General features: G+C 39.0%; 1 protein-coding gene across 22 annotated transcripts in view; it reads left to right on the plus strand.

The window, feature by feature from the left end:
* kif1b (kinesin family member 1B) overlaps positions 1-27,825 on the plus strand; it is a 53,834-nt gene that overhangs the window by 5,474 nt on the left and 20,535 nt on the right. For 6 of the 22 annotated variants that reach the window (XM_044037543.1, XM_044037545.1, XM_044037551.1 and 3 more), the window contains exons 3-25: positions 9,427-9,503; positions 9,616-9,795; positions 10,111-10,179; positions 10,766-10,944; positions 11,612-11,723; positions 12,476-12,553; positions 12,651-12,716; positions 12,895-12,912; positions 13,178-13,253; positions 13,716-13,794; positions 13,905-14,047; positions 14,722-14,763; positions 15,239-15,310; positions 16,723-16,856; positions 18,553-18,632; positions 19,203-19,278; positions 19,504-19,557; positions 20,011-20,073; positions 20,285-20,364; positions 20,806-20,912; positions 21,206-21,289; positions 21,553-21,733; positions 21,844-21,916. In XM_044037543.1, coding sequence (XP_043893478.1) covers positions 9,427-9,503; positions 9,616-9,795; positions 10,111-10,179; positions 10,766-10,944; positions 11,612-11,723; positions 12,476-12,553; positions 12,651-12,716; positions 12,895-12,912; positions 13,178-13,253; positions 13,716-13,794; positions 13,905-14,047; positions 14,722-14,763; positions 15,239-15,310; positions 16,723-16,856; positions 18,553-18,632; positions 19,203-19,278; positions 19,504-19,557; positions 20,011-20,073; positions 20,285-20,364; positions 20,806-20,912; positions 21,206-21,289; positions 21,553-21,733; positions 21,844-21,916 — 2,123 coding nt within the window. Of the gene's footprint in view, positions 1-9,426; positions 9,504-9,615; positions 9,796-10,110; positions 10,180-10,765; positions 10,945-11,611; positions 11,724-12,475; positions 12,554-12,650; positions 12,717-12,894; positions 12,913-13,177; positions 13,254-13,715; positions 13,795-13,904; positions 14,048-14,721; positions 14,764-15,238; positions 15,311-16,644; positions 16,857-18,552; positions 18,633-19,202; positions 19,279-19,503; positions 19,558-20,010; positions 20,074-20,284; positions 20,365-20,805; positions 20,913-21,205; positions 21,290-21,552; positions 21,734-21,843; positions 21,917-24,056; positions 27,800-27,825 lie in introns of those variants that run through there. The other 16 variants (XM_044037548.1, XM_044037550.1, XM_044037554.1 and 13 more) reach the window with 9 other exon arrangements.

Raw genomic sequence — 27,825 nt, forward strand, 5'->3', positions numbered from 1 at the left:
GAGGATCAGAGATACTTAATTTAAGTTCATTATTGACATTGTCTTTGAATGAGACTAGGCATAATATCTGGATTGAGGTCCCTTGTTAAGGAGTGTTCAAATCAAATGTCACCATTACAGTTTACGTTGCAAATTAAAAGGTGGCACAGCACTATGGTGGCTTTCCATGTCAGGCATCTTCATGACAATTCCAATTTGCAAATGGGTGTGTGACTCCTTTTCTAAAACGCTTGTGGTTGGACTGATTTGTCATTGGATAGACATCAATCTGGCTGAATGGAGTGTCAGTCTATCTGCATAAAAAATAACATACAAACAACTAAGCAGAGAATAATAACTATTCTTCTTCATTGAAGTATTTTGAAATGATTAAGAAACCACAACATGACATTTCACCACAGGTATGGAATATGGTTGTGGCAGAGGTCAGGGGAAAGTGGTAAATAACTTATCTTACTCGGTGGAGGTTTTAGGTATGTAGAGCAAGTTTCCATATCAAGTTATGTTGACTCTTAATCACCGTCAGTTATTTTTTTCTCTTTTTGTCCAGTGTGTGTCCTTATTTAAACATGCTTCTTTCATATACCAAATATTACCCATAATAGTTTGTATAAGTTTAGCCTGAGAACAAGCCTTTTATACAAGTGTGTGAGTGATGATGTTACCCTAAGGGACCCTGCTGCATAACATAATGAATTAGGCTCTGCCAACTTCAAGGGGCTCGAGGATCAGCTGCATATGTCTCAAAGCCTATGGTGTTATCAGTACATCTTGAGAACAATTGTATTTCCTGTAATGTAAAATAAGTATGCAATCCTCTTTCATTTCCCCCAATGTGGTGGAATTTCTTTCCATACTTATCCTTTGCTAAATGTAGACTTCATCCCAACCTGTGATAAGGCTAAGTGGGAGTTGTTGGCATCTTCTTGCAGAAAATATGAGAGATGAGACATGCGGATGGGATGAGAGGTGACGGGAGAGGGGGAGGGGCATATAAACGCAGCCACAGCAACAGCAAAGACAGGCTGAGTTGTGCATGAGCATCATTCACGTGTAGGACAGCGTGAGATGGCAAGCACATACCCTCATCTGGCTACAGATGATGGGATTTCTGTTAAAATGATTGGAGGCTGAGAAATGCATTAGAAACATGCAAGAAAAAAGAAAAGGTAAAGCTATAACGTGTCAGTGGGTACATTTCTTGCAGTTTGTGTCTCCTGTAAAAGCCTGGAAATGCACCAAAATACCATAATTTAAATGTGTTCGTTTAAATTGTTTCTTTTGTTTCAGGGGTTTTCTGGATGTAAGCATTCCTAGTTTTGAATAAAGAGCGTAGGACAAATGAATATCAATAGCAGATCACCAGAAATTCAGAAAGAAAATGAATGACGGAACTCTCCATCCTAAATTAGATTATTGTGTTCATTTTATGGCTGCATGGAAACCTTCAGGACAACGTGTTATTGATGCTCTTGGGCAGCCATTACTAGAAGCCTCAGCTCGATTGGCCACTGGCCTGCAGACCAAACAAATCCATTAATGTTTATAACTACTGGAGATAAAAGGCAAACCACACACCCTCCATCACATAAAAAGGTGGAACAACACAGTAGTTTGGTGAAATTCTAGTGTCCTAGATTCACACTTGTACTGAAACAGTTCAAAAGGTTACAGAGATGGTGTTTACAAAAATTATCACTACCTGATTTTTTTTGGGCAGAGAAATATGTCACATTTGAGTCTTTTCCTGCATTTGCAGATAGGGTCACAGGACAATGCAAGTATTATGAATACTTGTATTGTATTATGTTTTATCTAGAGCTGTAAATAAGGAATTCAAAGGAATGGCACTCCTGGCAAGCTTCTTTGCCTGAGTTGGGTGAAATGGCTGAAGCTTCCCACATTCTAGAGAGTGAATGTGTTTTTCAGTTTTTGTGCCTTCACCGACACAGCTCCCTTTCCAGACGCCATTGTTTGGTTTCCTCCCACAGTCTGACTACTGAATTCAAAGGCAAGCTGGAGAGCTTTGCAGTCCAGGCACGGGTAGCTAGGTGCTGGACGTGATCTTCTTATTCTATTATTCACTAGTAAGCAGTGTGTGTGTGTGTGTGTATTTTTTATTATTTTTGAAAACTTTAATTTAAATGACAGCTGAGCTCAATCTTTCGGGAACTTGGTCATCTGCCTTTCAAAAATGACTACCGATTGAAAACTGTGCAGAACATAGAGTTCTGTTCTAAACATACACACGCACACAGACACACTGATGCACACAGTTTCATGCGTCATCTCTGTCCTCCACAGAGAAAGTGCAGGATAAAAGGTGTTACTCATCTGACATCAGCCTGAGGCATCATCAGCCAGTGCTTTTCTTTAATGTGTCACGGAACATATCAGTCACATGATGCAGCTTGTTTTTAATTTTTTTAATTTTAAAGATGGATGGAGTTGTAGTTTCACACATTATGTGTGCTAGAGTTGTGACGTCACATTGCTAACATAAATGCTGGAAGCATTTAAAGTGAAACCTCAGTCTCTGAGTGGAGGCTAGTTGTGGAAATCCAGGTCACTGCATTGTAAAATGGTTGCCTTTTGTGAGCAATGAATGTAAGGGGCTCTGTATTTCCCTTGTAATGCTTGGTTTACAATGTCAGTACTCAGCCATTTAGCCCTGGATCATATGATGATCCTTATGTTGTCTGAAAAAAGATATCAGAGGTCAAGGTTTAAAACACAAATGTTAAGAGGGAACAGATTTTCATCATGGTTTTCAGTTGCTTTGTCTTAACTTGATTGCCAACTTCAGCTAATATTAAAGCTAGAACTAGAAATGACTTTATTGTTGGAATTATGTACTGCTGGAATCACTGAATCACAACTGTTCCCTTAGCATGCTGATATCAATTCATGGCATCCTATTCATGCACTATTCATTTATATTTAATCCTAATTTGTAATGTTGTTAATCTAAATTGAACTCGGAAGAAAAAAATATTCCACATGTTCACATCTCAAATGTTATTCGTAAAGCCCTTCCAGTTAATACTAACATGAGGGAGCTTGAAATGTTTATATGTTAAGGACTATTTTTAACTGGAAAATACCAGACTCGTCTAAAACTACAGAGGTATAGCTTTAGCTTTCCATGACACAGGATGTGTTGGGAAGCACCTCTGACCTTTTGAGGTAGCACCTGCACAGAGGAGAATGTCCTCCCTGGATCTGATCCATGAGAAACTCATTCCCTCTTTGGGCTGTGAAGAGCTTATTTTATTTAGAACATTTTTCAACATTTAGCCACAAATAATTGATATGTTTATTTGGTGGATATGTCTAGAATTTTCTTTCGCACATGGGGCTTTACATTTGCCGCTTGCTATTTAGATATTTGGTGTTACTTCAGCTGTGATTCATGTTAGTTAAATGCGGGTTTAACCCCATGTGTCATCACCCGAGAGGCTGTCTGATATCTCTCTCGCTCTTTGTTGTTTTTCTACTGTGTTTGTTTATCTCCTGAATGGAGCCCTGCTGGCTTAGCATGTTCTGTCTGTCTGGTAGCTTCTAGAAGCCTCTCCATAGTCTCTGTTAGAATGGACTCAGTAAGGCTACACTCACAGCCTTAGCTAGCTATCAGTGTCTGTGGGATTAGAGCAATGTATGCTTTGGCTATGAGTTTGGCAGAAAGGCTGGGCGGCTGAAATCTGTCCATTCCTTCCTGTCACTGACAGTCTGTCGGCATGTGAAGCACAAGCCTCCATCTGCTGCTGTATAAATAGACTGTAGTCAGAGCTGAAACAGCTGGCACATAGGCCAGGACTGCGCCCTTTCCCATTGCTTTTTACCTAGACAGAGAGTAATTTTATTGCTTTACTTTTTCTTTTTGGTATGGTTTAGCTACAAAGTAGACACATCTGTGAATTAGTGGCTATAAGACAAATACGTTATAAGAAACACAGCTGCATTAATTGAGAGAATAAAAAAGAAAATGTGCTGATGATGCTGTAAAACACCATGCTTGAGTTTTCACCCCACTGTCATCCAAATAAAATGCTCAGAATCCCTACCCACACCCCATGATCTAGTTTCTTTGATGAAGTTACTTCAAATATGTTTGAGCTATCATGTTTTGGTTTACTTTGGTTTAATTGAGTTCACATTTAGCTGACTAGATACCATGTGTTTTGAAAATGATGTTCTTAACCGCATTATACAGCTTTCAGTGCATTGTTCTGGTGTCTTCCTGCCTTTTTCTTTCGTCTATCCTGGTAGGAAGTGGAAATGTACGTGATCAGCCTTCTGAGCAGCATTTGAGAAGGTTGTAGAGATCAGTAATTTCCAAACTGGGTTGCTTGTATCCCCAGTTTGGCCTGGGGTACACGGTACACAAGATGATACAGATGATACAAAACAAAAGGCGGTCATAATTTTTTTTTGTGCGCAGGAGTAAGGGGTACATGGCTGGAGGTCAAATGTCTCAAGGGGTATGGGACTGTGTAAAGTTTGTGAAACACTGCTCTGTATTGATGACTGATATAGATTCTGTGAAAGGTCATGTCCCCTGGCAAGGCAAACTCATATACCTGTCTGGAAAAGGCATGTTTTTTTGGCAGGAGTCAGGTGAGGAATATTGAATTGCTGTGTGGATGATTTTTAATTAAAGGCCTCAAGGCATCTTCGTGACCAGTTGCAAAAGTGCACCGTATCCAAGGGCCTAATCAAGATACCACATGGTGGTTTCTGTTTTGGATATGTTGTCTGTCCAGTGTTGTGGCTGCAACAAGCTCAGCTGTTTGTCAAATGTGCACAGCAGTGCTCAGACACTACTTATAGCCTGTAGCTTTGAGCTGCGTCCAGTGACAACTCTGTCACCTGTGCTGTAGCCCTGACAACCGAGCCATCACACTCTCTCTTCTAAAGATACAGGATACAACATGCAGATCATTTCTGTGGCCACCCCAGCATGTACTCCATGCTCTCTTCATGCTCCCCATTTAAGACTGAGCAATTGTATTAGCACTGATGTGGCATTGCTGAAGCACTCGTTTAATGTCAGCAGCTGCTTTGCCTTTCCACTCATGCAAGAACTATGACACCAGTACAGGTTGTGTGGAAACACATTAGTAACATTTCATTGCTATCTGTTTCTCTTTTGACAAAGTGATAGCGCAAAGCTAACCATTGATTTGGGAACAACCCTATATACAAAACACATTATTTTTTGTTGTACCTTTACAAGACACTAGTTATTAAAATTGTGGGGCTGAAAAAAACACACATGCTACTGCAATTCTGCACAGATATTATTTTCTATATTCCTCACTGGTTCCTCCACTTGTTTTCTTTTATATTTTATGTATGTACATGTATAGTGTATTACTGCCCTGCCTGTAATCCCAGACAGGCATTGATCAGTTTTCATCAGCTTCTTAGATAGTTACTGGAAGGGAAGATGATGTATTCAGCTGTTTTAGACTCTGACAGTCTCTAACAAGGCCTTCTAACAACCTAATCACTGAGGGGTCTCTTTGCTTTCCTGGCCAGATTATGGACCCCATGTTGAATGCTGGAGTACAAAATGTCTGCCAGTGATTACCAAATGAGCAATAGAAGGATGTGGTTAGTTAACTTATATTCACCCTGCCTGGTAATGGAGAGTTCCTGGGAAGTGCCAACATCCCATCAGTCCTATATTGGGGAGGACAGGAAGTGAAAATGCAGAGCTGTAGTCCTTTTGGAAAGTCACCATTTAAATTATCCTGATGTGCTATTTAGTAGCTTGCGTGTCTTCGCTGATCATTGGGCTCACCCCTGATTAAATATGTCACCGGTTTGTTGAGTGAAAGGTTAATTGTTTCTGGTGGCCTGATGTTGACACAGTATTGATAAAACACTCCCAGTTTTTATGACTTCTAATTTGTGGTTTTGTGATGGTGACTGCAACCATTCAAATACCAGTTGTACCCCATCACAATATTCTTGTACATTTTCCACTGAGAATGTATTAAAGTCTTTTTTCGTCAAAAAAATATACATAACAAGTAACTTAATGTCTTAGTCACAAATCCTAAAGCCTTTCTGTAAGTTTAAGGACTTTAAAAGGATTAGAGTCCTGTAATTACTGTTTAATAGTTTATAATACCTATGGCTGTTTTATTTCAACAGAGGTATGATAGGGAATGCTTGAGGCAGAGAAAACAGAGCGCAGTGTGCCGCATCATCCCCTCCTGTGCCAAGTTGAGGTCGTTATGGCAACCAAAATCTGTTCCCATACCTGTTACCATGGTTGAGAAAGACAGAATGATGACGTTGTTTATTAGGCAGCTGAGTGCGTCTGCCATTTTAAGTCCCGGACATGACTCTGGTGGGAATAATTACTATAAATGGACAGTAAAGGAATTCCTCATTGACATCTGCTTTTCTGACAGTTATGTGCAATGCTTTAGTGTGTTCACACAGTTTCTGTTTGTGTGTGAGTGATCTACAGGTGCAAGCATGTAAAGTGAAGTGAAAGTGACTGGAGCCCACATTGCTCAATCTGTACAAGGCAGGGATGTTGTTCCTATATTACAGTCTCGTCACAAATCTGGCTGTGTAAAAGAGAGAGCCACAACACCACAACAGACTGAAATGCTGTTGTTTTACATGCTGTGCCTCTGATTCTGGAGTCCCAGCATGTTTTCTAAAATCACACATTGGCACAGCAACATGTTCACGTTTTGTTGGTTCCATCAGTACGTTTACATGGCATTAGAAAAAAGGTAATTACAGCAGTGTAAAATTAATTTAAAAGCAATTGTTAGCAGTTGTACTTAATTATATTTCTAAATCAAGAAATCAAAGGTTTGTCTAATACAACCAGGTAGTGTAATTGGCAGTTGAATTACTATTGCATTTATACCTTCAGTATGACTCAAACTGGCCTTGATGCTCTGTGTGTGCTCCACTAAAAGAAGAAGCCAGTACATAGAAGAAGAATGCGACAGCAAAGAAAACATGGTGAAATCCAGAATGGTGCATTATTCAGTTTAACAAATTAAATATTTTGAAGTTGATGGATTATAGAAAGTCATGGAATGGCTCTAACGACTAGCTGCTAGATAAAGCTGTGTGACATAATAATTCAACTAAGAAATGCTTTATACAAACAAGCTAAAATCACCACCTAGTGTAGCAGAGGTGGACACACTTGATTAAATAGATTGATTCTCTGCTAGTGCTTATATACTGAAATAAGGGCAGCAGTCCAATTAAACGGAATAGTCAAGTTACAACTTTAGAGCAACTTCACTCTGCATGGAAATGAGTATAAACAAGTTAAGGTAGCATATGAGTGGGTCCTCTTGACAGCAAAGAAAGGGGCTTGATATTCAGTTGAAACAGTGGTATTTGGTACAGTAAGTCCTGTCTTCACATTGTGCTACCTCATGTTGATGCAAAACGTTTTGTACACCTTCATAGATTCTTTACATCAGAGAAAAGGTTACATAGGTGAAACGGCTTTCAAGTCTGAGAGCAATGGAGTGGGCAACCAAATGAGACATGACCTCATCGTACGTCATGAGCACGAGTCACGAGAAGACTTGGCACTTTTTGGCCCCATTTAGAAAATGACACTCTATGACATCCACCCATTTCTGACGAGGTCCCATGTTCAAATGGAAAATTGACAGATGTTGAGGTTAGGAAGCTTTTATCATTTCAGAACGGAACTGTGACTCTAGTAAGGCCAGTTTGGAAGCCACTGTCAGTGTGCTGGCCTGTTTTGTGCAGTGCACTGTCCGAATCCCACACATGTGCCACTGTCTCATCATCTTTCTGTTTTTAATGCTATGTTGACTTACAGAGAGTGGATCAGACACGGCTCCTTCATTAATAGCCACTGTAGATTATTCTAGGAAAGGGGAATATAGGGGCACTGGTAACATAAATCCCCCCTCATTTCTTCTTGTCCTGGCTCCAATTTCCCTTTGGAGGCAGGTCAAAGGTGAAATTGGGCTTTATATAGCCACCTATCTTGCTGTATCCTCTTCCAGTACCCGTAATGGAAGCTCCTGTCCTGCCTGTCCACCTTAACCTGTTTGAACACTGTCGGAGGTCTAAAAACATGCATTGTTTTAACCTGTGCTAGGTTGTTGCTATCTACATTTCAGTTAAATGAGAATTGCTATAAACATCACGTATTAAAATCAGAAAATGTTTATTTTCATTGTAACAAGTACAACAAAACGTTGAGCGCAACCCTATTCATTGCAATTAAGCCGGAAGCAGTTAGCATTCTGGTATCTGAGGACACCCTGTGCTTTCCTTTTTGTCAGTGTGTGACCCATGGAGGGCGATATGCAATCCCTGTCTCTTCACATCTCCTGCATTATTGATAAGTGTGCTGAAATCCTCTGAACACATAAGGCACTCAGCCTGGAACATCTTGATGCGAACGCCTCACAAGCACCCTCATGTCGAAGAGGCAGACCTGGCATTAATTTGCCCATTAGCTTTTCTGTGTCACAATGAAGACTGAAAATGTTTGGAAATACAAATTATACAATATTGGTCTTAGTTAAAATGCAGTTGGTGTTTCTCTTGTTGCTGTGTTTGTATTGTAGTAGAAGTTTGTTTCAGAGGGATAATTGAGCAACAACTGGGGTAGGATCTGTGTAAATATCCTACAGTAACTTATTAATCTCCTCCTCTCTCCATCAAATATCCAGTGTGTGGTGTGGAAAGCTTAAACACTCTAGCAGCAAGCATAGTTAAGAGGCATGAGATGCCAAACATGGCTGTAGATTCTTGTTCATTTAGAAATGTCTGGGTGGCCATTGGGAATGGTTGGAACGTACAGAAATAATGTGTCATCTTCCCTAGCAAATAAAACGGGGGAAAGTGAGGCAATGGGAATAGATTTCTGTTTTACTTCTTATACATGTGTATAAGAATATATATATATATATATATATATATATATATATATATATATATATATATATTATATTTTATTTTTTTTTACAAGAAATGAACATGGTGTGTTAGGTAAAACTGGACACACAAGTTTTTCATCAGCTCTCAAAAAAGGAAATGGCTCATGATCTGCCAGTGGTTCATGTGACTGTCTGCTCCAAATATATCACTGTTAGTGCTCTAATTAAGGAACAGGAACAAATAAGACCAAATACGTATCCTATTTGAGTGTTATTTGTGATACCAGTTTGGAATGTTTTCTGTTGTTTTGCACTGAAACAAATACATTAATGTAATTTTAATAGTGAGTTAACAAGGAAGAAAAAAATAAATGTGCAAACTACACTTCAGCTTCACTATTAAAGACCCCTGCCATATTCCAAACTTACTGAAACATTCTTAAATCTGTGGTAGAAGCATCAGACTAAAACATTTAATCACATTCACCTACAATTTTGTCTCCTTTCACAGCTATTTTGAACCCCAAAGCCCCAAAGGAACCAGCAAAGACCTTCAGTTTTGATTATTCCTACTGGTCACACACTACGGTGAGTTTGAACTTTTTCTCTTTTCCATTATTATTAAATATATTGTCCGTTTGACATACTATGAATTTTTTGAAGTTACACATTTTCAGTAATTTCTCTACCCTCTCCACAGCCGGAAGACTCTTCCTTTGCATCACAGAACCGTGTGTACAATGACATTGGCAAAGAAATGCTACAGCACGCTTTTGAGGGCTACAATGTTTGCATCTTTGCCTACGGCCAGACAGGAGCTGGCAAATCCTATACTATGATGGGAAAGCAGGAGGAGGGCCAGGAAGGAATCATTCCCATGGTTTGTCCTACTCTTTCACTGTAAAGTAGAGGTTCTGACACACTTTGTAATTTTAACTAGATTTATAATGCCTGTTGCTTTTAACTTATCAAAATCTAATTTTGGATGTGAACCTCAGCAATTAGATTTCACAATATAATGAAATATATATATATATATATATATATATATATATATATATATATATATATATATATATATATATATATATATATATATATATATACATATATATGATGTGTGTATTTATGCGGTACACAGATCTTTCCAATCTTCTGCATCTGCACTAATCTATCTCCTGTTTCTGCCTCCTAGCTTTGTGAAGATCTGTTTGAGAAAATCAATGATGACAACAACAAAGAAGAACTCTCCTACTCAGTAGAGGTGAGTCTCACACTGTTTTAACATCTGTTTTAACATCTGTAGCCATTTTCAACCCCTGCCTCCGACACCTGTATTAAACCACTGTTAACGGTCAAACAATATTTACATTTTGCCACAAAATTCAAGGGTGATGTGTGTTACCATAACATTTCCCTTCTGATAATTTAGTTAATTTACTCACAACGAATGTCTTTTTCTCTTTACTGACGCCAAGTGCTTGCTCATTGTGTGAATTCTCTTCATCTCTCTAAAATAGTATGAGGCCTCTGCCTAACTATGCAAGGTGCCTTGAGATAATGTTGTGATTTGCTGCTACACGAATAAAATGTATTTAAAAATATGAACAAGTGACAATTTCAAATATCCTGATTATATTATTTTATTATTATACATTATTATTTATATTTTATATAGTTATTCAGCCTCGTGTTATTGTTTTGCCATTTGGAACCTGAACCATTACTGAAGAATAGGAACCAGAAATACTTTATTAATCCTTGTGGGAAATTGGTTTCAGCTGCTCCAGTTAAGAATAGAAAAATGACAGAAACTCACTTTTCACATTTGTTTGCTTTTTTGTGTCTAGGTCAGTTACATGGAGATCTACTGTGAACGGGTGCGGGATTTGCTCAATCCCAAGAACAAAGGGAACCTACGAGTACGAGAACACCCTCTACTGGGCCCCTATGTGGAGGACCTGTCCAAGCTCGCTGTCACCTCCTACACAGACATTGCTGACCTCATGGATGCAGGCAATAAGGCCAGGTTAGTTCATCCCTGGGATCATCTTGAGACTGTGAGAAGGAAGCAGAGTAATGGTAGTAGTCATAACTGTGATGATAAGATAACCCACATTCTCTGTAGAATGAAGTAAGACAGACTGAAAATTGTTGGCTAGTTTTATTCAGGACTCCTGAAGCTTGAGTAAAATAATACATCAAGAATGACCTTGATGACTGAGATTCTGTAATGCAAGTAGTGAGTATTTCTCAGTAAAAATGTATATGCTTCAGTTTAATGTCAAGGTGCACGTGTGTATGTTTTACTCTGAGTGTGTGCGTGTGTGTGCCTAAGTCACAAGAGCTCCTGTGGGGAGGAGTCAGCCTTGCCTTAATCTCCCTGTGCTGACTCAGAAGGCTTATTTCTAGAACATGGCATGTAAACCCCATATCTCCCTTGTGGCTATTCCTCTTGAGTATGCTTTGTGTATTTGTGTTTGGTGTCCTCACAGTATTATCCACCGCTGCCTCACAAAGTAATCTTTTACACTCAATTCACCTTTAATAGGTGTAAAATCCAGTGTTGGTAACTCAGGGGAAATCCATGAATTTTGCACTAGTAATACTGAATTATTTCAAAAATAATGATTATCAAAGTCTCCATTAAAATGTCTTTCATCCATATGTGTTTGTATTCCCTCTTACTATGACAGAACTGTGGCTGCCACCAACATGAATGAGACCAGCAGCAGGTCCCATGCTGTTTTCACCATTGTCTTCACACAGAAGAAACATGACAGTGAGACAGACCTCTCCACAGAAAAGGTCAGAGAACACGTCTATTCTATTACATCATGGAATCTTCACATGTAACCTTGTCAGTCATTTACGTTTACGTTTTTGATATTGGCTTTTTTTGTGGTCTTCTAAATGGGTGATGACTGGAGAAGGAAAGAGGGCATTTCCTCTTTCTACAGTAAGATAGAGACCACTTTGTTATCGGAAACACAATGCCTATTGTATTCATTTAGCCTCAGTAAAAAATGCCCAGTTGTATCTGACTTGAAAATTACATTCAGAATGCACTTCCTTCCAGATATTTTTGTTTGGTTGTGTTTAATATTTTATGCAGTCATTACAATATCATGCAGTCATATGCTCATCCTCTCTCAGTTTGTTAATATGTACTTCTTTTTCTTTCGGCTTCTCCCCCTTTAAGTGTTGCCACAGCATATGATCCACATATTTGATTTGGCAGTGATTTTTACATTGTATGCCCTTCCTGATGCAACCTATCCCTATTTATTCTGGCTATGGATCAGCACTAGGAGTACACTGGGTTCACCCCCCCATGGCTGGGGTCAATTTAGAGTGTTCAATTAACAATGAGCAATGGGGTTTGGGAAGCTTGCTCTGGGGTACCGCAGCCCTTGACCTGGTGGGGATCTGAATTGGGAACTTAATTGGGATATAAGCCCAATTCCCTCCCACTTGGCCAAGGGCTGCCCCAGTTTTTTTCCAATGTACATTACTCAGAATTTTGATGCATCTAAAATGCCTTTTCTCCCTATCTTTAGGTCAGTAAAATTAGTCTGGTAGACTTGGCGGGGAGTGAACGAGCAGATTCCACTGGAGCTAAAGGCACCAGGCTAAAGGTATGACTGCCTTCATCATCCAACAGCTGCATTAATAAACTGTAATCCTATATCACCTTGATGGCACTTGAATAATATGTTTTTGTCTGTTGTGCAGGAGGGCGCAAACATCAACAAATCTCTCACCACACTAGGAAAGGTTATCTCTGCCTTGGCTGAAGTGGTGAGTATTTTATGTATAGTATGTTTCTATTTCTTCTTTCCATTTCCTTCTGTTCTATTCTGTCCTATCTTATAACTTGACCTTGTCTTCTCAAGGAATGAATGTTTTAGACTGGCGTTCTGTAATGTATGCCCCTCTGTTTTCTCTTTTCTTGTCCTTGTAATGATTGCTTACGCAGGATAACTGTACCAGCAAGGTAAACTCTTTGACAGCCCAACAACTAAACCTTTGATTCTTCCCATGGGGCATATTTGACAGCCTTGTGCCATGTGCAGTGTTGCTACTGTACAAAGTTTTCTGCCACTATCAATTTTTGTCATAGAAGTGTATTTTATTTGGCTTCATACCCGATAAAAGCACTGCACATCAAATAGGCTTGTGCTCACACCACCCATTTTAGAACGACTATATCAGTTTTTAGTGTTTTTTTCTGTTTGCCAAATTATTATTTTTTATTGCAGAGCAAGAAGAAGAAGAAGAGTGACTTCATCCCGTACAGAGACTCTGTTCTGACATGGCTGTTGAGGGAGAACCTGGGTATGAACATCTAATAATTCATATTAGCTTGACTCAGGGCAAATGTATAAATGTGGCTGAAAATTCTGAAAATGGAACCAACCATCTGTCCCCCGTAATAGAAAGTAAGGGTATAAAAATGCAACTGGAGCTAGTGCACATGTGTACTCTTACCAATTAAAGAACACTGAGCAGACTGTATTTCAAACTAACTAGACAAGCACACACTCATGTATGACTGGAGGAGAGATGTCAAGGGTTTATTTAATCTTAACACAGGCAGTACATTGTAGTTAAATCTTGCATTGTTGGATTTAGTATTCAGCATTTGTTTTGCTTTAATTGTGTATTATTTTATGCCGAGTATGTTATGTCACTATACAATGGAAAAACTGTTCTGAATGTAATGGTAATCATTTTGAGGTCTGCAAACAGGAATTTATTGACCTAAAATTGGCCTTTCTACTAATCCTTTGTTATCAGGAGGAAACTCCAGAACAGCCATGGTTGCTGCCCTCAGTCCTGCAGATATCAACTATGATGAAACTCTTAGCACACTTCGGTAAAGTTTCTTTTAAAGATCTACTGTAGATATATTTAGTTGTTTGCATTTACATTTATTCGTCTTTTCAGTTCCTTCTACTCCCTTATACTATGTATTTTGAATTTTAGCTATGCTGACCGAGCCAAGAATATCAAATGCAATGCTGTCATCAATGAAGATCCTAACAATAAGCTGGTGCGTGACCTGAAGGATGAAGTGGCTCGACTGAAGGAACTCCTCCATGCCCAGGGCCTAGGAGACATCCTGGACAGTGAGTTTAATGTTGTCACAGCGAACCATATTTTGAAGCCTCACAGCATTTATATTTTCTTCTAGGGCCCACCACAAGTTGCCAAAATTGTCTGTCTTCATCACTGTCCCATTGCTTTCAGCCATGAAACTTTGTTTCCATTGCCATGTTTGTACTTCTTCCTCTTACAAAACTAAAATGACTGAAACAGTTTTTGTAGACTTGTTGACCATCATACTGATGGTCTTATTATGCCCGCTTATAGAGTAAAATATTTACAATTTAATGTGTGTTTTGTTTTATGATAACCAATGTTGAAAACGGTTTACCATTCAAAATTACTTAGTAAATAATTAAATGGACATTTGCAGCGTGAAATTTGGCTGATTCTGTGTGACAATACAAATTGTAATTAAAAGTAGCATTAAAATATCTATATAACAGTAACGGCTTATAGTCTAGTCAATTAGAAACATAACATCCCAATTAAAAACGAATAATATTAATAACCTGCTTATTAGCTGATGCCTGCTAGATCATGCTTAATGATGTGCCACTTAACAAATCATTTCATGGATTTTCTTCTTATCCACGTAATCTCCTCATGCATTCCTCAGAATTTTCTCTAACCTTTTCCTGCCCTTCTACTGGTGCTGACATTTGACCCTTTCTCATCTTTTCCTGCTTCCTCTCAGTTGATCCTTTGGGGGATGATTGCCCAGGAAGTGGAATCAAATGTGTGTATATGTGTGATAGCCTTGCAGTGTCTATCACTAATTGCATTATTAATAATAGCTAACATTGCTTATACGCCTGTAGATCAAATCTTCTACAAGCTTTGCATGCAAATGCTTATAGCAAAAAAGCTTTAAGCGAAGTACTCTCAGAAATACAAGGCTTCCCTAGGTGTGCCGATCTTGCAAGGGTTAGCATGCAACTAGGTTGACATGTTTTGCGCTTGTGTCTCTGTTACCTTTAGAATGACAAGGCTGCTATCTTTAAGGTTTAGCTTAGTTCATCTTAGATTTATTACAAATTACTTTTCAAGTCTGAAACACTACTTTCAGACTTGCTTGTTTGTCTTCCCCACCTTTAATACACTCGCATTGATTTCTCACCATGTCTTTAGTGACTCACTTCCTTAAGCTTCTTCTCTTGCCATTGGTCTTTGTTCTGTTTACTTTGTTTTCTTTTACTAATCATCTGCTGCAGCTGACAGTGCCCAAATCTTTAGAATGGCACTTCTCACTTCTCACACTGAGGCTCAGAGCTACAGACGGAAAGGTGCATGAATTTGTAGCTACACCCAAAGCGTAGTATAGTCATGCCAATTTGGTTAACTTGATTTGTTGTTATAGCATTAAATAGTTTGTTTGCTAGACTAGTGGTGTAGCTTCTGCTGTTTTTCTGAAATATCCATAACACATTTTCCCTCTTGCCATATATCTTACCAGAGTAAAAACACACATTTAGCTGCTGTTATCCCACTATGTGGCAGCTTGGCTGAATGTAAATGTTTTGTTTTTGAATGTCAGCACTTCATTTTATTTTAAACTCTGCATTTATTAGCAATTTGCTTTGCATATTTGCTTTTTTGTTTCTTGGAGAGCACAGTCTGAGTAACCTCAAAGGTCCTTGAGGCCATTATATTGACGTGAGCTGCCTGACCTTTAGTGAGGCTGCTGTGGGTGTTCGAGTGCATGCCCCTGTGTACACGCTTTGCAGTGAATTAAATTACTCGACTGCAGGCTGACTTTTGGCACTATGTGTCAGCCATTCTCATCTGTCCTTTCTCTGGAACTTCTTGAAGTGTCTATGTCTTTTCCATCCTGTACTTGAAACTCTAGTAGCAGTTCTCACAGTGTGTTTTCATTCATGGTAGAGTTCAAGACAAAAGCAACAAAATGGCATCTATTCCGTAGAACAGGGGTGTCAAACAAAGCCAGAGGGTCCAATCCAGCCCACAGGATGTATTTGTGAATCTAATCATAATGTGATGTACTACATTTTTCGGTTCCAGATACTTGTGACTAAATCTTTTGTGCCGTTGTAGATCCACTGTGATCTGTAAGTTGTGTAAATGGCAAAACTTTGTAAAAAGATGCTTCATTAAATGTAAAACAAAGGGAAATATTTGGAGATCTTGTTGTTTACAGGTTATTATGCTATTATTTTATTGCTCCATCCCACTTGAGATCAAATTGCGCTGTCTGTGGCCCCTGCACTAAAAATGAGTTTGACACCCCTGGCGTAGAGTCACCCACACTACAAATTATATGCTCCGAGTTAATTGCTCTACACTGTAATTCTGACCCACATTAAAATACCCTACTGAAATCTCTCTAATGAAAAGTAATGTGAAATTAGTTGGGTTAAACACTGTTAAAAACTGCCAGGAGTGAAAACTGCTGCTGTCTGTAGTGTGTTTTTCTTAACCCTCTGACCTACAATGTGTGTCTTACATTGGTCTTCCCTCCCTTTTGTCCTTTCTCTTTTCCCCTATCCTTCCCTGCCCTCTCTTCCCATTTGGTATTTGGTTCTTCCATTTTATGTGTTTTTCCCCTACCTCTTTCTGTATTGTTCTCCTTTTCTCTCTTTCTCTCTTGCTGTTGGCTCAGACCTCAAAGACATTCAGAACAATAAGCATAGATACTTGGTAGCTTCAGAGAACCAACGCCCTGGCCATTTCTCCACAGCCCCTATTGGTTCCCTGACAGCCTCCCCATCCTCTGGTGCACTATGCAGCCAGGGAGGACTCCAGTCAGTCACCAGCATCCAGGAGCGCATCATGTCCACACCTGGAGGAGAGGAGGCCATTGAAAGACTCAAGGTAAACTAGGCCCGCCTTGGCCGCTGTCATCATCAAATTACATTTTTGTCTCTAATGAAGAGAGTCCTATAGTTATCCGCCCCACTCAGGTAAAAGTAATTTTCTTTCTTACCAGGGAAGTGGTAAGTGAGGTTCCTTTTGTTTTTAGTTAGTTTGTTTTTAGTTTATTGGACTTGTAGGTGCTGTAAATATCCATGCATTTAAAGACACATAAATGATTGGAAGCATGATTTTGTTATAATAGATAATAATGAATTGTCTATTATTACATATATATTTGAATTCTGTCAAACTATGTGGCATAGAAAGGGCTTCCCTGATTACATGTCATTGAGTTTTGCAATCATTATGTTGACATACTGTAATTTTTAATTTTTAGATTATTGTGACTTGTTTGTTGTAAATGGTATAAGGGGGTCCTCAGTGGATAAGGACTGTGACACTTAAGGAAAATATATTGATTATCATACACCTGTCTGTGGCAGTGGGGCTTGGTTAGAGCGACGGCTGCTGGAGGAAAGGAAGGAGTGGCTCAGCCGGTGATCAATATATTTACAGCCCCTATACAATATACAATATATTTGCTCCCTCAACGCCGCCTCCTCGTCCTTCCATGTGTCCCTATTCAGGCGCCACTGTGAGCCTTTCCCACTCACTGGGGTTCGGGAAGGACGAGGAGGCGGCGTTGAGGGAGCAAATATATTGGTTTATTGTAACTGAAAATAATCAATCAAACAAAACATAAGCAGTCAGCTGTGGCTGGTGTGTCAGCGCTCTCCTGCGCTGCGCTGGTCTGACTCTCTGTGTCTCTGTGTCTCTCAGTCTCTCTCTCTCTCTCTCTCTCTGTGTGTCCGTGTGCGGACCCAGCCTACTGCAAGAGACCAGAACCAGGTTACAAACATGCTTATATAGCTGACTAATTACCTGATTCTGTCCAGCTGTCTGATCACCGGCTGAGCCACTCCTTCCTTTCCTCCAGCAGCCGTCGCTCTAACCAAGCCCCACTGCCACACTGTCAATATGTCTTTGTTGGCGTTTATTGAAAACATAATTTGACCACAAGTCCTCATGTGGCCTCAGACCTTGGTACTCCTCACCCATATAATAGAACTCACACTGATATGGTAGTGCATAGTCTCGTAACAACCGGACATGAGGAGCTACAGTTTCCATGGCAACCATGGTGCCCAGTCTGTCTGTCATCCAGTGACGTCAAGCACCAGTGGAGACACTGAGCAAATTGGACCAAAATAGACTGCCTTTTAAGAGTGAAGCACATGTATTCATTTTCTAAAGGTGCTTGAGCTATGCATTGAAAGTTACCTTTACAGGTATACACACTAAAGTGGTGTCAGTATTGACGAAGGTACAGTAACAATTCCCTGAAACCTACAGTGTATATATATATATATATATATATATATATATATATATATATATATATATATACATACATATATATGAAACATTTACTGTATAGTAACACATATCGCATAATTGAAAGGCTTAAGGAAGTTTAATTTGACACAAACAATTGTTGTATAATTGCCATAACATACGTTATAGTTAATTCAATCCTTGATTGTCACGATTAATTTTGTTTTCTTAAATTTCAATATCCTAAAAATACAGGTGGTACGCACTTATTATCTGTTATGATGAATTCATACTTTAATACTTTGCTCCTTGTATTCAGGAATCAGAAAAGATCATTGCTGAGCTTAATGAAACCTGGGAGGAGAAACTGAGAAAGACGGAGGCAATACGCATGGAGAGGTCAGTTTTGACAGGCTTGGTCTCTTTTGTTCCATTTCCATGTCACAAGCAAAAAGTGCTACCCCTTCCTCACACTAGTGTTAGATATACTGTAGCTCTATCTCTATAGCTCTGTCCCTGTCGTTTCACACCTTAGTGCTGTCTCTCGTTACACCAGTCTCTGTCATTTCCTCTACATTCTGCTCATTTCCTTTAACTTCTTTGTTGTTACACTCTGCAGCACAGTCACTCCTTTCACCCCCTTTTTATCCACTCATCTGTAACTAAGGACATCAACCATGTTGCGATCTGTCCACTGAGGCTCACTGTGGTGCCATTTTCTGCCTGTTTCAGTTCCATAAATCACTGGCTGTTATGTCAAACATCATTAATTTCCACTCTTTTATCAACAATACAATCTTTACTGGAAATAAATGTACACATTTTCATTATACGTTCATTGTTGCAGAAAAGCTTTGCAAGAAAACATGCAACTAGCTGTGTGAAGGCAATAAAAACGGCAATGTCTTCCAACTTAGTCTCATTGTAACCATTACTCCTGAGTTAACAGATGTTTTGCCTTCACTACAGAGAGGCCTTGCTTGCAGAGATGGGTGTGGCAATACGTGAAGATGGAGGCACTTTAGGAGTCTTCTCTCCTAAAAAGGTACAACAGACATGAAACCCTGATACAGGCATTAGTGGTGGAGCGAACTTTGTCAAATTCCCCATGGCTTGTAATGCACACCCTTCAACTACTGTTTCCTCACTTGATTTGTTATCTTCTTACATGAGAACCCTCCATATACAGTCACTGTTTTTCTCTTCTGGTCACTTTATCATTTTGACTGTCTTTCCACTCATTGTTATTTTCCTTCCGTCACACACTCAGCTTAGTCATGAAGGGCCATTTGACAACCAGTTGGATTGTTTTCCCACTAAAGAGGTTTGTTTAGTCAGCAGACAAAGCAACTTTCCTGCATTAGATGTAGCCCCACAAATGAACCTTTAGTAATAGCATAACACCAGATACATGTTTATTTTCATGGTCTGCCTTGCAAAACTTACTGTATAGTTGCTTCCTGCTTTGTGTGTATGGATCCACTCTGTTTCCAGTATCACCCCGTAGAGGCAACATACAGGCCAGTAGGTGTAGTACATGCATGTCAGCAAAGCAAAAACTGTGACAGAGATGGTTCTATTATCTTTTAATCACAGACTGTTCAGTGCCAGCTGTCACTAGATCAGCTTTGGTTTCAGAAGTTTCCCCTCTTTGAAATGAATCCTTCTTTTGGCATGGGGGACCCCCCCAATTTGTATGTGTTTTTTTCCCTTTGTTCACACCCTTATGTCATCCATTTTTTTCTCTCCTTTCACTTACTGCTGCTCCACTGGTTAGCATTTTGTTGAGAAGCCTTGTGATCTCTATACAGACTTTAATGGGGTGTTTTCCCCAAAAAAGGTTGGTGTTTGCAGGAATACATGTTGGTGCTTTTGGTTAGTTTTGATACAGACTCAGTAGATGTGTTACTTTTAGGCATGGTCATGTTGAAGATCATGTATCACCAATAGGCCATCAGCAGTGTTTTTATGTATTAAGGAAAGTATTGATGAAAGAAGGTTAGTCTTACAAATGTACTTGTGCTAAACTCTTTTCCATGTCTCATCTCTAGACTCCACATCTGGTTAACCTAAATGAGGATCCCCTCATGTCGGAGTGTCTGCTCTACTACATCAAAGATGGAATTACAAGGTAATTAAAACTTGAATTTCAACAGTGAAATGCTGCAGAGGATGTGAACAGGTCTGTAATTCCTCACAGACAGGGTCTCTGAAAAAGTACTCTGTATTTAAGTTTTCCTCTTTTAACAACTAGAAACAGGAACTTTCAGAGTAATATTAAAATGCCTAAACATCTGCCAACAACCAACTTTCTGAAATTACTTTCCCTCACTCTTTTTGCTCTTGAGCCCCTCTACAGACTATGTCTGTTGAGAATTTTGTATTTGCGACCCAGGGTGACAAAAGTAGATGAGATGCCTGTTGTGTGCTTATAGTGTAAGTGTGGCCTTTTTTTAAGTAATGGTTCACAGGGTTACCTTTATGTTCTGGCACTGACTTTTACCAAAATGACTGCCAATCAAATGAGAAAGCAGTTATTCAGCTCTTAAAATGGCCTCTGTGATTGTTTCAGGGTGGGTCAGGCTGACGCCGAAAGAAGACAAGACATTGTTTTAAGTGGTGCTCACATTAAAGAAGAGCACTGCATCTTCCGCAGTGAAAGGAATGCCAATGGAGATGGTGAGACACTCTATTCTAAGTTTTCTTGCTGGTGTTTTCTTATGCATATGTATGCATTGTCTGGATCCTTTCATAAAGGAAGATATGTTTCTTGGTCTCATTTAAAGAAAGATAGTTATAGCTCATAAATACTGTGTTGTGTTGCACTGTACTATTCAGTGCTGCTAATGCCCTAAGAGGCTGTAAACACAAAAGAAAAAGATTAGATATTTGTCTATTCCCCATTAAAAATTAATCATGAGCTTTTTAGAATGAGTCACTAATTATTTTGTGTGTGTGTCTTTTTGCTGAAGTTATCGTTCTGCTGGTGCCCTGTGAGGGATCAGAAACTTATGTCAATGGCAAACGTGTTGAAGATGCAATCCAGCTTCGATCAGGTACATATCTCATTTTTGAACAGATATGTTGCATTTCTGTAAACAAAGTTTACAACAAAGTTGTAAATTTCCTATTTTCTTATCTCTGTGAGCTGAGCTAACAACAGTTGATTGATTTCTTGATAACACTAGAAAATCAATTTGGATGTTTTTACTTTTTAAAATAACCTGGTAAAAGTAAAGGTCAGTGCTGATAGTTGCATTATTTACAGTTCTAATGGAGCAGTGTCTATGTTGTCCATGTTTGCCCTATCTTCTTTTAGGTAATCGTATCATTATGGGAAAGAACCATGTGTTCCGGTTCAATCACCCAGAACAGGCCCGAGCTGAAAGGGAGAAGACACCTTCTGCAGAAACTCCTGTGGAGCCTGTGGATTGGACCTTTGCGCAGAGAGAGCTTCTGGAGAAACAGGGCATCGACATGAAGCAGGAAATGGAGAAAAGGTACAACATTTTTATTTCCGTTTGTTTCCAATTTTGGCTTGTATAGTTTAAAATAAGGATTGTACATAAATTGTGGGAGAATTTGACATTATATCATTCTCCTTACAAAGGCTCACTGAAATGGAAATCTTGTACAAGAAGGAGAAGGAAGAGGCAGACCAACTTCTGGAACAACAGCGACTGGTGAGTTCAAATCAGCTGCTATTTAACCAATCCCACTTTGTAAATATTATTGTTTGTTTTTGTGGCATTGTTGATAGAGGTTGCAGATGTTAAGGCATAACTTTGATGATTTTTGCAAAAAAGGTTTATCATAAACAAAGGCAGATTCTTGAGGAATCTAGTTAGTGATACTTGGTGTGTTTTTTTTTTTTAAATGTGCCACCTGATGTCTATCTTATATTGAATTTGAAGTTCAAGCTAGATTTGCTTTTGTCAGTTACAACTGGAAGTTATTTTTTGATTTTCACTTGGCCCATTTAAATCTGACCAGTACTAATTCTCACTCTGAGCTCTGACTCTCTTGAGATGTGTGTGTGTGTGTGTGTGTTTGTGTGTGTGTGTAAATCGCACTTTTACTCCTAGAGCATGTCTGTTCTTCTTGCATGGACGTTTTTCTGGGTTGAGACGGAGAACTTTTACCTGCCTTCTTATTTTGATCTCACTTTTCTGTAGCATTTTAATGAGCAAAAAATGGATGTAAAGCTTCCCCCTTTCCAAATCCCTGTTCCCATTTTCTTGTGACTTCTCTAGTGGATCTGAATCTTGCAAAACAGCAATATACAGCTGAATTTGGTTTGAAATGAACATCAAAATCAATTCAGAACTGACTAAACAATGGCCTGTATTGAAAAACATACCATATTTTGGAAAAGCGCTGCTGCTTTTGCATGGTTCATGTTAATAGCACGTTTTCTTAACTCACCCAGTATTGGTTCTGGACTAAGTTGCTGTGTTTGCTGTTGAACTGGTCAACTCTGAAGTGGCTCTTGATTTGCTTGGATTAGAATTCTACTCTAGTTTCCTTGCTCTGTTTTGTCCTGAGTTTCATCAATGCAGTTGCTGACATGTACAATGCATTGGGATAACACAAAAAAATCCTGCTGTAGTTTTTGATGAATAGTAACAATGTGGTTTCTCATTGACTTCTTTGGCTACCTCTTTTGTTAGCCTGGCATCCTGTCGCACAATAGGGACACTCACTCAACAACAGAATTACAAAAATGAATCGGTGAAGCACAGACTTATTTCATATTCGGGTGGTTTTATGCACTGAGCTACAGGCTTACAGTTAGAATTCCAGCAACATTCATTAAAAAAACATAAAATTTCTAGCTTTAGATACAAAATCATTCCAAAGTCCTGAATTGTCTGCACCGACTGGTTGTGATCTGTAATGTACTTTGTCTACACAAAATGAGAAACTGCATCTCTTTTTCCAACTAACATCTTTCTTGTAGTGGATTAACACCCTCACTTCTGCATCTCCTCTCTTTACTGGCTTTCTGATCAACTGCAAGAACACTCTGTCTTCTAACTCACTGCTAATACTAAAGCCACTCAAACCTTCTGGACTAAAAGGTGAAAGCTCCAAAATCCATCTACATGTATGCCACTGTAGCATGTTTGGGATCCAGCTTTCAAATCACAGAATTTTTAAACTAAGAAGAGGATTATCACCAAACTATACAGAAGTGCTCCAATCAGCAACTTTTCTCTGTTGATATTTCCTTTCTAATCATAATAGAAATGCTTTACCTTTACTTTTAATAACAATATGCAACATTGGGAACAGAATTATTAAAATCATCCACATTTTTGAGACATGAAAAGCTTTGTTTTAGGTGAACATTTTAATGAATATAGAATTATTAATGTATATTATTACATTATTTACTGGAAACTATATGAGAAAGACAAACTGACCAGAAAGTCAATGGAAGCCACTGTGTTGTATGTACATTTGTTTGTTTTTCTATTCTTATTTTGAACATTACTCTGGAAATAATACTGCATGTTTCCATACATCGTGTATTGTAATGATGTATGCAAATATTTTGATATTATTATTATTACAGTGTAATAGTTATCTTTAGCAAACATCCCAAGTCCTTTAACTCTAAATGATCAAGCTCAAGAATTATATTCTTATTTAACTTAACAAAAAAACCCTCATACTCTAATAAAGTTCCCATGTTGCATATTTATACCTTTTTAATCATTCATTTTTAAGCCATCCTTTCATTCTCGCTTTGATTTCCCATTCTAATTTATCCTTTTTTTTGGGGAACCATTTGGTTTTTTCCTCTGTTGTTTTTTCAAGGATGGAGACTCTGATAGTGGTGATGACTCAGATAAGAGGTCTTGTGAAGAGAGCTGGAGACTGATCACTTCCTTGAGGGAGAAGCTGCCTCCCAGCAAGCTGCAAACTATCGTGAAAAAGTGTGGGTTACCAAGCAGTGGAAAGAGAAGGGAGCCAGTCAAAATGTACCAGATTCCTCAGCGCCGACGCATCACCAAGGACTCCAAATGGGTGACCATCTCTGATTTGAAGATCCAGGCAGTCAAAGAAATCTGTTACGAAGTAGCACTTAATGATTTCCGTCACACACGGCAAGAAATTGAGGCATTGGCCATTGTAAAGATGAAGGAGCTTTGTGCTAGCTACAGCAAGAAAGACCCCAACGAACGGGACTCTTGGAGGGCTGTGGCTCGGGATGTTTGGGACACTGTAGGAGTTGGTGATGAACGCATAGAAGATGTCATTACCAATGGGTCTCGAGCAGGAGGAGCTGTTATGGATGAGCTTAAAGTGCACATTGATAAACTTGAGGACATCTTGCATGAGGTAAAGAAACAGAATAACATGAAGGATGAGGAGATCCGTGCTCTCCGGAACAAGATGGTCAAAATGGAAAAGGTTATTCCACTCATGACCCCAGAGAGCCAAGAAAAGCCTCCTAGTGTGGACACATCCACGTGTGTGGCCAGAACTCCAAGCCCTTGTGAGGAAAAACCTCCTGTGCCAGAAAAGCCAGATGGAGAGGATGTAGATTCACAAACAGGCCAATGTATAGGAGACGACTCAACCCTAAAGCGAAGCCAAATGCGTTGGATGCGTCAAGAGCAGTTACGCCTAAAGAACCTTCAACAACAAGAGATCTCCAAGCAGCTCCGCCGCAATACTGGACCACACCGCTTTATACCACCAGAGGACCGCAAGCTGCGCTTCCCCTTCAAAAGTAACCCTAAGCACCGCAACTCTTGGAGCCCTGGCACTCATATCATAATAACAGATCAGCAGGTCGTTGAGCTAAAGGTGCCCAAAGAAGCTGTAGTTGAAGAAGAGGCAGAAAGCCAGGCAGGAGAAGGAGTAGTTTCTAGAGAAAAGATGGCTGCTTCAGTTATTCAAGTCACTCCTCCATTACCAAATCCATCAGTCCAGCCCAGAAGCAAAGACTTGGAGCAAGGCTTCAGTCAGGGCCACAGAAATAACTATAGGAACAATCAACATCAGCAGCAACATGAACGACTCCGCAGCAACTCTTTTCATCATCGCCAGCGGCCCTCTGGCTCCATGGAGTCAATCCAGCAGTCTGAGAGCAACAGAAGGCATAGCCAGGCTTTCTACCAACCTCGCCACCATCAGAACCACCCAGTACATCCACAGCCACACCTTCAGCAGCACCCATACCACTATAATGGCATGATGCATACAGATGGCAGCTTCACTGGTTACCAGCAGTACCATCACACTGACCATGCTAACCATCCAAGTAGCTTTCAGGCACCTCCACGAATGCGCAGGCAAATGTCGGCCCCTAATCTAAAAGCCAGCAGAGAGACGACAGTCTGAGTGGAACTTATTAAACAATGAACTAGTTTCAAATTCTTTTAGTAGGCAAATACTTTACAGATCACAACAACAGATTCATGTGAGTCAAACAACTGAGGCTGACTGTGACCTTTGCACTTGATCAGCATGTTATTGGTTGATCCAAAAATATTGTATGCATCATAAAGACATTTTATCATCGTAATATATGCTGTTTTTTGCTGCATTGTTTGCGCTATCATCAGCCTTAGGAGAGTTGTCATAAGGAATTGAAGCCAACAGATAAGGGGACGTTTTTTTCCCAGAAGAGACCTTTCATGCCTACTCGTTTTTGTGTGTGTGTGACATTTCATCAATCATGCTTTGATTTGCCAAAATTGTCTTCATAGTTTACATTTTGCAATTTAATATTGATTTGCCATGAATGTTTTTAGCCACTACAGTATAAACACATGGATGTGTTTCATTTTCATCAAGACTTTGTTGTTTATTGCAGCCCAAATTCCAAATGATGAAATACCTATTTATTCATCTCTGTGAACCATGTGATTGAATGTTACGATTGAAGAATTGGGTCTGCATATTTTTTAATCTTTTGTGTTGTACCTCATGAAGCTGTCATAAATCAACACACTACGTGATCGCTGTTTTTAACCGATGTAAGCAGTGCTCAAAGGATGTAGTTTTGAAGAAGTGCCGTTTTATGCACTTTTTTAAATCCATATATGCATTTACTAGTGTAGTATTTTTCCCTTCATTTTAATTTAGTGGCTTTGCATTTCAGCAAAACCTTTAAACAGTATAGCTTTTTTTTAACCAAAACTAACTTGAGTAAAACCTGATTTAATCAAATTCTGTGCTATTTTCTCCTTTTTTTTTCCATATAGTGTGACACATACTTGTATTACAATATTTTGCACTTCCTGAAGTCACGAGTAAGCTGTATAATTAGTTAGTGAATACACAAATTGTAATGTTTAGCAACAAGTTACTCTTTTCTTAAAAGTATTTTCAAAACACCCTTGACAAAATACCTACCCACTGAAATCTGAGAACCACTATGCTGAAATCATAGTAGATGGATCCAACTGTATGACGAGGGAACACACAATGATATCTTTGTGAAAACATGACCATAACAAATCAAGACTGTTTAGAATTACTTCCCTCTCTCTTCCTGTAAAGTTTGCACATCGTGATCTAAGTTTAGATTTTTGTTTCATGCTGTGCAAATATTGCAAACACAACGTTCTCTGTGTTTCAAATGAATGTCCAACAGAGTGTTGTCATGACTCCCAAAGACTCGCCTTAAAAATGCTGGAGGGAGGACAAAGACTTGAAGTGCTTGCTTAATGTCATTCAGGATAAATATCCATGTCAAATCAAATTTTGAGGACTGCCTTGTTTTAGGTGCACCGAATGCTAGGTTTTCATACATAACCGAGGTTGTCTATGAAATCAGTTTTCCATGTTAGTTTTTTCCTCTCTGTTTTTAGCTGCTTCTTATTTGAATTAACACATCAGTCTGTGGAATCTGTTTTCCTTGCTGCATTTTTTAGCTTTAAAAGAACCCACTTTCAACCTTCAATTCACTTTAAAGAAACCGTGACACTTGGCAGCATGAAAGAAACCTTGGAGGCCTATCAGAATGTTAAACCAGGATTGAGAATGATGAATATTTTCTACCTTATAGTTCATGTTTTGAATCTATATATCCTGCCTTACTTTGCTGTAACAAATACCAAATGATATAAGGACACATGCAACTCGAATCTGCATCCTACACTTCATGACTTTATGACTATCTTTGCATGCAATAGCTTACATTTCTTTAGCTCTAATAAACGCTCCATTAAAGAATGGTATGTAATTTGTGCACTGTGGCTGACAGTGACCAGGTAAGATGGAAAGAATACATATAGACAATGTAGCCTATCTATTACTGTTATTTTGATATGTGCATATACAGTTTATCTGTGATATGTCCAAGTTTAATGTGTCTGACTGTTGTATGTCTGCCTTTTGAATCTGCAATATCAAGTGCCTCACTGTGGCTATGAACAAAGTTGTGTTGCTTCCTTCGTCAAGCACTATACAGTGCATATTGGAACAGTATTGTTCACAGGTAAAAAGAAAAAAAAGGATATAGTTAATCCCTGTGTTTCTGGAGATTTATTTTCAAAGTATGACTGAAATAAAATGACAAGCTCAATGTGGAGTTAATAGTTGTACATGGGTGGCATTTGTTTTTCATTAC

The sequence above is a fragment of the Solea senegalensis genome, linkage group LG11, assembly GCF_019176455.1.
Source record: "Solea senegalensis isolate Sse05_10M linkage group LG11, IFAPA_SoseM_1, whole genome shotgun sequence".
Taxonomy (NCBI): domain Eukaryota; kingdom Metazoa; phylum Chordata; class Actinopteri; order Pleuronectiformes; family Soleidae; genus Solea; species Solea senegalensis.